Below are 13,692 nucleotides of genomic sequence, written 5' to 3'. Positions count from 1 at the left end.
TCAAAACCACACTGTAATGAATGCTTACCCACCTGTTCAGAGACATGCACCAAATCTTGTAATTCTTTACACTCAATGCCTTCCGCCAGAGCATCCACCTTAGACTTCAATTGAGAAAGAAGAAAGTTTTGATATTTCAACATATGAAACTGGCAATTCAAAGCCCTCATAGCTAAGGTAGAAGATGTATAGACCTTCTTTCCCCATCTATCCAAAGCTCTGGCTTCTTTATCTAGAGGAACCGGATTTTTACAACAGAGGCCTTGACACCCTTAGGTCCCTGACTAATAGTTTCTGGGTCCGCCCTAGGACTCTTATAAAGATATTTATGAGCCTCAGGCACCCTGTAATACCTATCCGGTTTAACAGGAGCAGGAGGCAGAGAATCAGGATTAAGTGAAGCCTCTGCAAACACATCTTCCACAACATCCAGAACAGGGGGTATAGCCAAGGGCCTATGCTGGGTAACAGCAAAAATTCCCTAAGCCTTTTCCGAGAATCAGAGAAGTCCTGACCTTCCCACTTAAAATGTTCCCTCATAGAATGAAGTGTCTCTGAAAAAGAAAAATCCTCTGGAGGAGAAGCAGAAGGAGTGGAATCATCTGCATCAGAATCAGAATAAAGAGAGTACTCCTGCAAGTCTTCAGCTGAAGACTCTGAAACATCCGAAGCCTGCTCAAAACTTCCCAACTCTGGCTCCACCCTAGGCCTCTTATCAGGAGGGGCAAAGAACCTCTAATCAGAGTAATCAAATCTTCTGCCATTTTAAGCATGTGCTTCTTAGGCACAGACCCTGCTGAACTAGGAGTGACACCAACAGAAGCTAAAACTGGCCTGCCTCTGGGAGAAGCCTTGGAAACAGAAGGAGAAGGCCTAACCACCCTAGGAAGGGAGCGGAGTACAGTAACTTGAGAACCCCCTTCAGCCTGACCTGCCTCGTGAGAGACCACCTCCTGCAAAATCAAAGTCTCCCGCTGAGACGCCAGAGAAGGCTGCGTCGGAACCACCGGTTCCACTGAAGCCTCTAAAGAACCGGCGTCCGAACGGATGACTCATCTTGCCTGGGTTTAACTGCTTTGTCTTTGCGCTTCTTGCAGAAGCGGCCGGAGAATTCGACGGCATATTATAATTGCACCACTTCCCAAAGACCAGCCTAGCACAATGTAACCATCGGTTAATAGTGCGTTTATTGAACCTAGCACAAAAGCGACACCCAACAACGTCGTGCTCAGGCCCCAAACAAGGAATACACAAAGAATGATAATCCCTATGCGGTATCTGTTTCCCACAAGAAATACAGTTATTCACTTTTTCTGACATCCGTAAAACACTGAGGCAAGAAAACCAAATATTCTAACGGGTACTTAGCCAACTTGGATTCGGTCTGAAACTCGAATTGAAAATTTCAGAACGCCGAACGGCACTTGCAACGCTGCTTCTGCATCGGACCATGCGGCAAAAAAGACTGAGGAAATGACGTCGGTCATGCGCTTTTGTACCCTGACGTCCTGATGTCAGTTTTAAGCGCCTTGACCGACGTCAGCCTAATACTTTGGTATTCGGGCCGACCGAGGACAGCGGACTACCCATATGTAAGGACTGCAGCAATGTGAGATGAAGAACATCGTTGTGATCAGGGCCTAGGCAAGGAATACAGTAAGAATGAAAGTCCTTATGAGGTATTTGCTTTCCACAAGAAATACAATTATTTACTTTTTCTGACATCGGTCTGGAGCAAGAAAAAAGTTTCCCCAATGGGGTACTTAGCTTTATTGAAGACTTCGGATCTGAAATTCGAACACGAAAATCTCAGGAGATGGCCGATCGGCACTTGCGAACTGCTTCTGCTTCGGGCACCGCGCGGCAAGAAAGACTGAAGAAAATGGTGTTGACTGCTTCTTTTATACCCCTGATGACCTGACGTCAGGGAAGGAACGACAGCAGCCGACACAGGACCCAAGACTTTGGAATTCAGGCCGGCTGAGGGCAACCTGCCAGCAGGATTACCCAAATGTAATGACTGCAACAGTGAAACACGAAGAACATCGATAGTACAACTGTCATTCAAACCAGGGAATACCATGGCGTTTAACCTCAATTGCCACTGTATTTCTCTAATCTCCAAACCTAATTCCCACCATCTTCTTCTTATGTTAATGGGTATCATATCCAAAATTCCAAATTTGAATCTACTCATACTTTTACATGCTTGATTGTGTTTGTAGATTTTGCTCAGTTTTCCCTACATAGAAACTACCACAAGTGACACACATAGTGATATAAATAATGCACTTAGTACCACAATTATCCTTTTTAAGCAGAATTTTAAAGGGTACATGTTTCCAAGTTAATGATCTGATCTTCCAAAATATAGGGACACTGTCTGCATGCACCACACTTTGTTGTTCCTCTTCCAGGTATTTGGTGATACATTATTTCATGTTCAAATAGCCATTTTAAAGTTCTTCCTGTTTTATAAACAAAGCAAGGGGTTGCACTATAGTTTTGAGTATATCTGAGTTGTTCTTAAAAATGGTCCAATTTTTTATTACTATATTTTCACTTCCTGACTACCCATACCAAAAGGTAGCACCATACTGTTTTGAAAATAGGAAGTTCCATCTGTCGCCATTCTGTTAGGAATCAAACCACTATTGGTGTCTAAAAGAGGTTTTTATCCGTTACCCCATCCTAATGTAACTTCCTGTGCTATTTTTGTTAGGTAGCCATGGGGATAACCTCTTTCCATGAACATGTCTGTAATGGTGTTAACTTCAGTTAAGAAACTATCCAATTCCGAGCATATTCTAGCTGCTCGGGGCAATTGTCCTTTAAAAATATTTTTCTTAACATGTCCCAGATGATTGCTGTGGTAGTCTAGGCAAGTATTAGAGAAAGTCACTTTTCTAAAAATTTTTGAACAAAACTTATTGTTAGGTTTATCTTTACATAAAGTTACATCTAGGTAATCAATACAAGATTCAGATTCAACTCCTGTTTGCCACTGTGGTCAGAAAGTCCTTCTATGTGGCAAATCTCATTACTAAGGGTTTTGCATCCTGGAAGAAAGAGGTAATTGTCTCCCTCTACTCTTCCCTCATTAGGCCAATCATCGAGTACAATGCCCCATTTTGCATGTACCTCACTAAACACCTGCAACAACTGGAGAGGCCGCAAAAGTACCTCACAAAGAGGATCCTAGGCCTTAAACATTTGTCCTATATCGACAGACTCAAAAGACTCCAACTATTCTCTGTCTCATATCGCCTACTTAGAGGAGATCTCTGCTTGATTTACAAAGCCATGTCTGACCCAGCTCTGTTAGAAATGCTACATCTAAAGAAATCCCAATCCCTCTGCACCACACACTCCAGTGACCTCAACCTTATTACCACAATCAACAAAACATGCTGGAGGGACAGGTTCATAACCCAGAAACTGCCCATGCTATGGAACAGACTTCCCATGCATGTCAAGCAGAGCACCTCACTGGCCGTCTTCAACAGAAATCTTGATGAGTGGATGGGAAATAGAAAACTCACCCCAGGAATCACTCCAGTGGCTATACCCGACAGAGGGACTGGGAACTAAGGTCGGGTGGCACGATGCCAGGGTAATCCTATGGGCTATTCTTGTAAAGGCTCCTGGGCCATTAGCCTAGTACACACCTATGAACCTATGAAAATTCCACTGTTATTCAGGTAATCCAAAAATATGTCAATTTTGCATGGGGATTTCCATAAAATAACGATATCGTCTAGGTATCTAAAGTAGGTCAAGCAATCCTTAGAAAATTCTGAATTAAAAACAAACCTCTTCACCCATGTGTACAGGACCAAATTTGTGCACATGGGTGTGCAACTCGCACCCACTGCTTCCCCTTTAGTTTGTTTAAAAAATTCCCCTTCAAACGTGAAGTAGTTATTGTTTAGAATATGTTCCATAGTAGCCATCAAAAAATTCACCATAGTGTCACTTAGTGGGGTTAATTCCCTTAAAGCTTCATGAAACAAATTCAGTCTGTCATGATGGTGTATAGATGTGAATAAATCTTTAATATCTATGGTAGAAAAAATACACATCTCACTGTACCAATTGGCTTTGATTTTCATTAAAAAGTCCCAATAGTCTTTTAACAACTAGTCGATAGGTCTTATGATGTCCTTAAGCAACCTGTCCACAAATACACCCAGTGAATATATAGGGCTATTATGGGCAGCTATAATAACCCTGAAGGGAGGGTGTTGGATGTCCTTATGGACCTTTGGGACTCCAAAAGCCAAAGGGATTGTAGGGTGTTCAGATTTCAAAAATTCAAACAGATTTTCATTAATCACTCCCTGTAATAACTGTATTTTTCTATGCATTAGAAAAACTTTGTTTTTAGATGTCAACTGGTATTTGTAAGTATCATATAAAAATCTCAAGAAGGTGGTTGTTCTACTCCATTTTATCAAACAAAACTACACCCCCACCTTTATCACCCCCACCTTTATCAGATTTCATATCTCTGATTTTTTGGTTGTTCTCAAAGCAATTTTCTTTCTTCTTTGGACATATTATAAATCTCCTATTTCTACGATTGAGAATCCTATGAATGTCCTCCATACAAGACTTCTCAAAAACTGAAAAAGAGGATGGAGGGGAGATTAAAACAGCTTTTCTTTTGCATGTTAACCCCACTATGTCTAGTGCTGTACCCATTATCCTTATTTATGAATAACAGTTGTGAATTTAACTTTCTCGTAAAAAGTCAAAGTTCAGTAAGAACGTCTCCCCCTCCTATCTTACCACAGGGTACAAATTTAAACTCTTTTTAAGGTCATATTTTTGTGATTAGTAGTTCGCACTGACCCATTCTTGTGATACTTGTTTTTATCAGTTTGTCTTTTGGCAATGTATAATTATTTACTTACCCCTCTCCATCGATCGGCTTCTGATAGCCTTCAAACATTTCCCGAATAGTATTAGTGTTCTTCCAGAATAACAGCTCCACAAAGGCTTTGTGGTTTGTTGCCGCAAGAGTGAAGAATTTGTTCAGGATGTATTTAGCCAAACCCACCATCTCCTAAACAGAAAACAAAACAATAAATTCTATAACACACATATTCCTGAATTAGCAATCACTTGGGTGACTGGTTATAAAGTGGAATAAGCTACATTAACAGACTTTTACACTACTGTATTTTATGCAAACATTACACAAAAAGTAACTGCAACAGTTAACAGAGTACCTTTCCTTTAAGTAAGAAAAAAAAAACTACTTGTAGTATATGCTGAGCCAATACGGAGTGTCAGCACTGGAATAAGAATCCTAAACACACATTCTCCTGTTCCTTTACTAAATGTGAGTGTGCCGCCTATTAAGCCACTGGCAGTATTCCGATAATGAAATGAGGCAAAGTTGTTCCCAAAAGACACCCAAATTTGACTCCAGCTCTGGAGTGGCAATCAGAGTTAAAATCTGAACAGGAGTTCTGATGTTCCTGTGATAGTGATACAACAAATGTACATTCTGTTCCTATCATCCTGAAGTTGCACTAGCAGCACTGCTTGCAGCCCGAAAACTCCATTCATTACAGGAAGCACTGTTGAAAATGAGTTTAGCTAACACTGCATAACAAGACAGTCCTATAGATATTACACTTTCATTCTTAGAAAGGAATACATAGTTTCTAAATTTGTTAAACTATCTTAAATCTAAGTAGGATAAAAAACAGATTTGTTCAGTGGGGAACTTAAACACCAATAACATATAAACAGATAATTAAAGGATGCAGTTGCAATATGCAGCCATGAAAACACTCTAGCCAAACAAAGCTCATTCTCATGTGTGTGCGTGTACACACACATGGTAGTGGCATGAGAAGTGATGCCTGTAGTGCCTACTTTTTCTCCAGCATCCATGTACTACAATCAGGTGAGAAAAGCTCAACAAAAAAGACATTTTACAAACTGCTGAAACTTTCAAGGAAACTCAGATCCTAATTTGGCATTCTACTACCAAAGTAACCGAAGCTGTTTAAGTATCATCACTCAAAGTTAACAAATTTCATTTCTCTATTAAAATAATTAGTGCAAGCAATGCATTTTTTTAATCTTTGCAGACTGTTTCTGTACATGGAAATGTACCCACCCTTTGATCAAACTCCATTTCCAATACAATCTGTGCTCGTAATAAAATTTGTGTCCTGCAGTATATTACCTGCAAAAAACCTTTTATCAAGTTAGGTGATGGACAAACTTAATATTTGCTATTTCAAATTAAATTCACCATGTCAGTTACCAAATTCTGTCCATCCTAGTGCAAAAAAGTACAGTTGTGTACACTTACCATAAATGTAGATTTTCGAGTGTATTCACTGTTGCAGTCATCATACTTGAGTTATCTGCCTGCAGGTAGCCTTCAGTTGGCCCGAATACCAGAGTCTTGGGATTTCTGCATCGGATGCTGTCACCTCTTCCATGACGTCAGGGGTATAAAACATGTAGTCAACGCCATTACATCAGTTTTTCTTGCCTCAGATGTCAGGAGCCCCCAAAATAGGAAGCAAGTACATGGTGTGGAGCACCTCCAGTAAAAAGTAAATACCATGGCCATGAGATATGGCCAAAAAGAGGACAGGTAGAAAGTCTACAATAGTCAGGGGGCTGGAGGGAGGGTAACCAGGACTGCAACAGTGAATACACTCGAACATCTACATTTATGGTAAGTGTACACAACTGTACTATGTTCTTCATGTTTCACTGTTGAAGTCATCACAATTGAGTTGATTCCCAAAGCTGAGGAAAGGTGGAGATAAGTCAAGAATTAGGGCTGGCTAGCAGGCCTTGTAAGACTGCTGAGTCAAATCCAGCTCTGGATTTACAAAAGTCTGGTAAGTGGTACTGCTTGGTGAAGGTGTGCACAGAACTCCAGGTTGCAACTTCCAGGATGTCCCTGGTAGGGACTCCCCTGAGAAATGCTGTAGAAGTTGAGGTAGCCGTAGTGGAATGAGTTTCGATCCCCTGCGGAGTAGGGTTTCCATGGTGTTCGTGGCAGAAATAGATGCAGAGTGCTATCCATTTGGAAATGGTTTGCTTTGAAATGGCCTTGCCCTCTGCCCCTGTAGCAAAGCTGACTAGCAGCTGGTCAGATTTTCTGAAAGGCTTAGTCCTGCCACTGTAGAACTTGAGCTGTCTGTGCACGTCCAAAGAGTGCAGGATCCTCTCCCCTTTATTCTAAGGATTAGGGAAAAAGGTTGGTAAATGGATGGATTGGTTTTAAGCCCCACTGGATACCACCTTGGGCACAAATGATGGGTTAGTCCTGATGGAGACCCTGTCAACCTGGAAAATAAGGAAGGGTTCCACAGCCATTAATGCCTGTAGCTCAGACACTCTTCTTGTTGAAGTGATGGCTAGAAGTAAAGCTGTTTTCCAAGAGAGGAATTTTAACTCTGCTGTAGCAGCAGGGTTAAAAGGGGGAAGTGGGAGCTTCTCTAGTACAAAGTTAAGGTCCCAGGCAGGGGTGGGAGCTCTCCTCAGGGGTCTTAAATAGTTAGCTCCTCTCAGGAACTGTTGGATCACAGGGTGAGAAAAGACAGGTGGCTCCGTATTGTAAAGAGCTGAGAAGGCCGAGGCCTGAATCTTAATTGATGAGAAGGAAGGGCCTTTGTGGAGCAGCTCTGCTAGGTAATCTAGAATTAGAGGTAAGGAGGGGACGGCAGTGTCCTTTCCTAGAGACTGGCTCCAAGAACAGTTTCTTTTCCATTTTTCTGAATAGGATTTCCTAGTACTAGGCCTTCTGGCCTCAAGGGTAATGTCCAGCACATGTTTGCTGAGGGCTGCTGGTGGTGTGTTCAGGGAATAAGCCAGGCTGCAAGGTTCATAGTTTGCAGCTGAGGATGCAAAATCTGTCTCTCCTCCTGGGACAAAAGGGAGAGGGTCTGATGTAGGTGCCAGGGTGGCACTGCTGTCAGAATGCGTAGGAGTGGGTACCAGTGCTGGCGTGGCCAGTCTGGTGCAATAAGGATTGTCCTTGGTCTGTCCTGCTTGATCTTGAGTAGTACTTTTGAAAGGAGGGGCAGAGGGGGAAAGGCATAAATTGAGAGGTTTTCCTGTGTAAAGGATAGGGCATCCACTCACCATGCTTAGCTGTGGGGACTTCTGGTGCAAAATTTGCTCAATTGATTGTTTTTGGGGGGAAGCAAAGAGGTCCAGCTGTGGTGGTCCCCACCCGTTGATTAGAAGTTCGAATGAGTTGGGTTCCAGTTTCCACTCGAGTGGGTCCAGTAGATTTCTGCTTAAGTCGTCTGCCAGTGAATTTTGTTTGCCTGGCAGGAATTGAGCTTGCAGGTGCACTTGGTTGCTCAAGGCTGTGTTCCACAGGGCCATGGCTAACCTGCAGAGTGGGTAGGAATGAGTTCCCCCCCTGCTTGTTTATGTACCATGTAACTGTGGTGTTGTTTGTCTTTATCAAGAGTTGTCCTGGAAGGATAAGGCATTTGAAGGCTGTCAGAGCATTCTGTACAGTTAACATTTCTTTTTGATTGATGTGCAGGTGAATTTGTCTTGGGCTCCATTTGCCTTGAATGCATTTACCTGCCATGTGAGCCCCCCATGCATAGACTAATGCGCCTGTTGTCAGGATTTGGGCGGCGAGAGGTTGAGTGAAAGTAAGTCCCTTGTTGTGGTTGAAAGCCCCTGCCCACCAAACGAATTCTGCCCTTAGTGAAGGAATGATAGGAATCAGCGTTTCCAAGTCCTGAGAGAGTTGACACCAGAGACCTTTTAAGTACCACTGAAGTTTCCTCATATGCAGACTTGCATATGGAATTAGTAGAATGCACGAGGCCATGAACCCTAGGGCTTGCAGTATTTTTCTCTGCAGATAGCTGGGTCTTGGTGGCCATTAGTTTGAAGTAGTTTGTCAAATGAACCTGCTCTTCTGGATTGAGGAATGCCATCTGGGAAGTTGTGTTCAATCTTGCTCCCAGGAATACAATCTGTTGGCTGGGCACCAGATGTGATTTCTTTTCATTGATGGTGTACCCCAGAGAAGTTAGAAGTCCCTTAACAAATGCCAGGTGCTGAAGTAGCAATTCCTGACTGTCCGCCTAAATCAGGCAATCGTCAAAGTATGGGTAAATTTGAATATTTCTCTGCCTGCAGTATGCAATGGTTGGAAGCAGGCACTTTGTGAATACCTTGGGTGCAGTAGATAAGCCAAAGGGAAGTGCAGAGAACTGATAGTGCATAGATCCTGCCCTGAAACGTAGATTTTTTCCTGCAAGATTCCATTATGGGGATGTGCAGATAAGCTTCTTTTAAGTCTAGGGTGACTAGCCAGGAGTCGTTGGCTAGCATAGGAAGCAGATGTAGTACTGTAAGCATTTTTAATTTTGGGACCACCAGGGAGGTGTTGAGAATGGACAGATCCAGGTAGGGCGCCATGAGCTCTCTTTTCTGGACACCAAGAACAGTCTGGAGTAAAAACCCTGTCCCCTTTTCTCTATTGGAACAGGCTGAATAGCCCTGATACTGAGAAGAGAAAGTACTTGGTTTTGAGCCTCTGCCCACTGGTTTGAAGGAAGGTCTGGCAACCCGCTTGGGGCTGGCACTGAGAAGAAATAGAATCGGTATCCCTAGGATACAATGCTTAGGACCCAATGTCCTGGGTAATGGACATCCCATTTTTTGCATGCAGGGTGAGTTTTCCTCCTAGAGGTGCAAGTATTTGGTCATGGCTGGAAAAGATGATAGATGAGTCACTGTGAACTTTTTCCATAAGGGGTTGGCTTACCCCTCCCTGTTTTTGAGGCGGGAGCACTCCCATTACTTAGGTCTCTGCATACCCTGAGATTGTAGTCTTGGTGGTCTGCTGCCCCTGGGCTTGGACTGAGAAGGCCTGAGAGGGTCTAGAAAGAACCAGTTTTTAGAAGACCAATGTCTACCGAATCCAGGTGGCTGTACCTGTAAGAAATCTTTAACAGTTTGCATAGATTTAGCTTTTTCCTCCATCTTTTTAAGAACTTTTTATGCTTTTGTGCCAAACAAACGTTCCTGGTTTAATGGAGCATCTAGCATCTAGTAATTTTGCTTTGACATGGTCTGGCAAGATTTGTTCCTTCAGCCAAGCATGCCTTCTCAGTACAGACCGCGTGCAGCAGCCCTGCAAGATGCTTCTAAGGCATGAAAGCCACACTGCAAAGTATGTTTACTAACTTGGTTTGTAGAATGCCTTAACTCTTGTGAATCTTTATTTTCTGCACAATCTGGAAGTAACAACATTTTCTGTTTAATTAGTTCCATAATATGCTGCTGGTACTTCAACATGTGAAACTGGCAATTTAAAGCCCTTATGGCAAGAGTTGCAGAGGTATATACCTTCTTGCCCCATCTATCTAAAGCTCTAGAATCCCTGTCCAAAGAGGTAAGGTTTTTGGCTGTAGTAGCCTTAATACCTTTAGGTCCCTGGGAAAAGGTCTCTGGATCCGCAGTGGGATTCTTAAAAATAAATTTGTGTGAGTCAGGTACTCTGTAGTACCTGTCAGGCTTTCTAGGAGCTGGTGGTAAAGTATCAGGAGTAAGACTGGATTCCATGAAGACATCATCTACAATATCCAGGACAGGGAGTATAGCTAGAGGCCTGTGCTGAGGCAAGTCTAAAACTTCTCTGAGTCTCTTTTTGGACTGTGGATAGTCTTGGCATTCCCAGTGGAAATGCTCTCTTAAAGTATGCAAGGTTTCACCAAAAGAAAAGTCCTCTGGAGGGGAGGCAGAGGGAATGGAATCCTCTGCATCTGAATCCTCATAGGTAGATAAGGGAATGTCCTGATTATCAGAGGGATCACAGCCATAGGACTCACGGTCTGTAGAATCAGAAGGAAAAATCAATCCTTTGTCTTATAGAGGGGGAAGGCTGGCTTCCCCTAATTAAAGTTATAAGGTCTTCAGCCATTCTAAGCATTTCTTTATGTGGCATGGAAGCTTGAGCATGCACTTTAGTTGTCGGTTTTCTAGGCGTAGTGAGAACTCTGGGCCTGAGAAACTCGGTAGTTTTAGTCAAAAACGAAGATGTTGGTTTAATACGGACATCGGAAAGTCGGAAAACACCCTCAGAAGCCGGTGCCTGCACAGCGGCTCGGGACCCATCCAAGGTAGAGACATCCACAGGTTCCATAGTCGAAGAATCATCTTGCGGCATACCGGACTCCGAATGGGTTTCAGCAGAGGCCTGCGAATCTGTAGAAGCGGGTATCAGGGGCTGTGAAGGCGCTTAACTGAGTATCGGCCTATGCGGTGTGTCACTGTCTTTATCCTTACATTTTTTCAGAAGATTGGTAGTCGGATGGCTTGTCGAAGCCATTTCAGAATATGGGGAGTGAAAGAATTTAGCGGCAAAGATAGCCTGAAGACAAATAGTTCAGGCATTAAACAGGGTACAAAACCTATAGCGAGGAATGTCGTGGTCTGGGCCTAAACAGGTGATGCAGTAAGAGTGAAAATCTGTGTGAGGTACTTGCTTTCCACAAGGAAGACAATTGTTAACTTTTTCTGACATTTAGAGCAAGAAAAAAGGATCTCCAACAGGGTAATTCGCTTTAGAAGACTTCAGGTTTGAAACTCGAACAACAAAAATTTCAGGTAGCGGCCGACCGGTACTTGCGAACTGCTTCTGCTTCGGGCTCCCACGCATCAAGAAAAGCTGATGTAATGGCATCGGCTGAATGTTTTATACCCCTGACATCCTGACGTCATGGAAGAGGCAACAGCATCCGACGCAGAAATCCCAAGACTCTAGTATTTGGGTCAACTGAGGGCTACCTGCAGGCAGATAACCCAAGTGTGATGACTGCAACAGTGAAACACGAAGAACATCAAGGTGTTTGTCTGTGCTGTTGGGTTACCCAGATTCAGTAATGCACTATGGCTGTTTGCTATTAAGTACTGGTGGGTAGAGATCACAAAATCCTACCTACAGGCACATCTTCCTATCGCAAGGGACAGTGAAGGTTCTGACCAGAATGAACCAGACACCTGGAAGAAGAGTAGGTGAAGCAGACATATCCCTGTGAAACTTCATAGAACAGAAGGAGATAAAAAAAATCCTCCTGGCTGCCTAATGGCATTTAAGTGATGTAGGATCTGGTCTTTCTGCCACCCTGATCCTTGCCACTGATTGTATATAACAACAGGCAGACACAGTAAGGGAGCTGCACCCATTAACCAAAAGCCAAATTCAGACAACCTAAACTGGAAACACATGCAGGGGGAGCCAAATGCAGACCAGGAAGTCACCCAGAACTCCAAATGAGCGGTATGGAGGCAGTGGCCAGAAAGAAACTCAGAAGGGCTCACGAAAGAAAAAAAATTGTAATTCCTGAAGGTGATATTATTCCTGTACAAAAAAAGTTTGAGAAGGCAGGCTTTACAAAGGATATTTGACTTACAAGACACAACATTTAAATTACTCTTGCTATTTACAGTGATGACTGCAAGCAGTGTGGCAATTCTGAACCACATTCTATATGACTAGTATGTATGCACTGCAATATTACATCATCAAAAACAGAACACACAATAATGAGGTGTGACTACCCTGCTGGATGGTGTCAACAGCAACTTCTTAAAGTCATGAACATGGCAATCACAAAACAGTGACATGAGGGGAAATACTCACCTTATAAGTACTTGCTGCAGGGTCAGAGACAATTTTGTTGAACAGACAGAAAACTGAGAGCTGGTACAGAAGGGCATCCATTTTGAGGTCATAAGCTATCCTATGTAGCATCTTCACAATGCAGTGGTTTGTATGAGAACTGTTTTTCATATAGTTCTTCAGCAACAGAAAGTAGGGCTTTATTACATTACAGTTGGCAAACCTGCAGCAAGAAAAAAAATGCACCCATCAATAATGTATTGCAATTCTCTGTCTCATATATTTACAGGCATAAAGTATGCAAAGTACAAACTGTCACAGTTAAAATTACATAATACTACCAGTACATAACTTTCTTCTATGAAACTCAGTACAGCTTCCTTAAATTTTTATGGTACTAGTATACAGGCCTTTATCAAATGGTTGTAACAAGAGGTGGAACCAAGACATAACTCTATGTTGTTGTTCTTCTTTCGGCTTTTCACGGTTAGGGGTTGTCACAGCGGAACTCTGGTCCGCTAATGAGTGGCAGGAGATTTTTATGGTGCCGAGGTGCCAGCTCGACACCCAACCTTCAATGAAGGCATGCCCATTCACGCATGTCTTTCGAACTCCACTTGACCGCGGGGAGGACATGCAGACTCCTCTTGCTGTAAGGCGACAATGCTACTGCTGCACCACCGCGGCTACAAGACATAGCTCTATACAGATGCAAAATTAAAGCTCACTGCAGTAAGATGTGCTCATACATGGCTTCTTCCATTACTGTTAAAAGAGCCCTTCCTCTCACTGTGCTTGTCTTCTTAATTGCCTGTTTGACACTTGGACTATACTATTTCTGGAGCATTTATTATTATTATGCTTATTATTTAAGAATTGGATACATTTCCTTAGCTGCGTAATACCAAAAAAGAAAAAAAAACTTACCTCTTCATATAATCCATGAAATTAAATTCAGTTTCTGAAACCTGAACAGATGCCATCTCTTCATCTTCTACCTCATTGTCAAGCTCTTCAGTATCCTCTGGCTCAGGTGGTGACTGCCCTTG

At 42.8% G+C, this 13,692-nt stretch overlaps 1 protein-coding gene across 1 annotated transcript in view; it reads right to left on the bottom strand.

Moving 5' to 3' along the window:
* TIMELESS (timeless circadian regulator) overlaps window positions 1-13,692 on the bottom strand; it is a 955,757-nt gene that overhangs the window by 345,479 nt on the left and 596,586 nt on the right. The window contains exons 17-19 of the mRNA XM_044083673.1: window positions 13,571-13,688; window positions 12,665-12,866; window positions 4,917-5,068 (exon numbers count right to left, since the gene is read on the bottom strand). Coding sequence (XP_043939608.1) covers window positions 4,917-5,068; window positions 12,665-12,866; window positions 13,571-13,688 — 472 coding nt within the window. The remainder of the gene's footprint in view (window positions 1-4,916; window positions 5,069-12,664; window positions 12,867-13,570; window positions 13,689-13,692) is intronic.

This window comes from Protopterus annectens, chromosome 9.part0 (assembly GCF_019279795.1).
Source record: "Protopterus annectens isolate FY-2018-M chromosome 9.part0, PAN1.0, whole genome shotgun sequence".
NCBI classification, from domain to species: domain Eukaryota; kingdom Metazoa; phylum Chordata; order Ceratodontiformes; family Protopteridae; genus Protopterus; species Protopterus annectens.
This window is presented reverse-complemented; position numbering and strand designations above follow the sequence as displayed.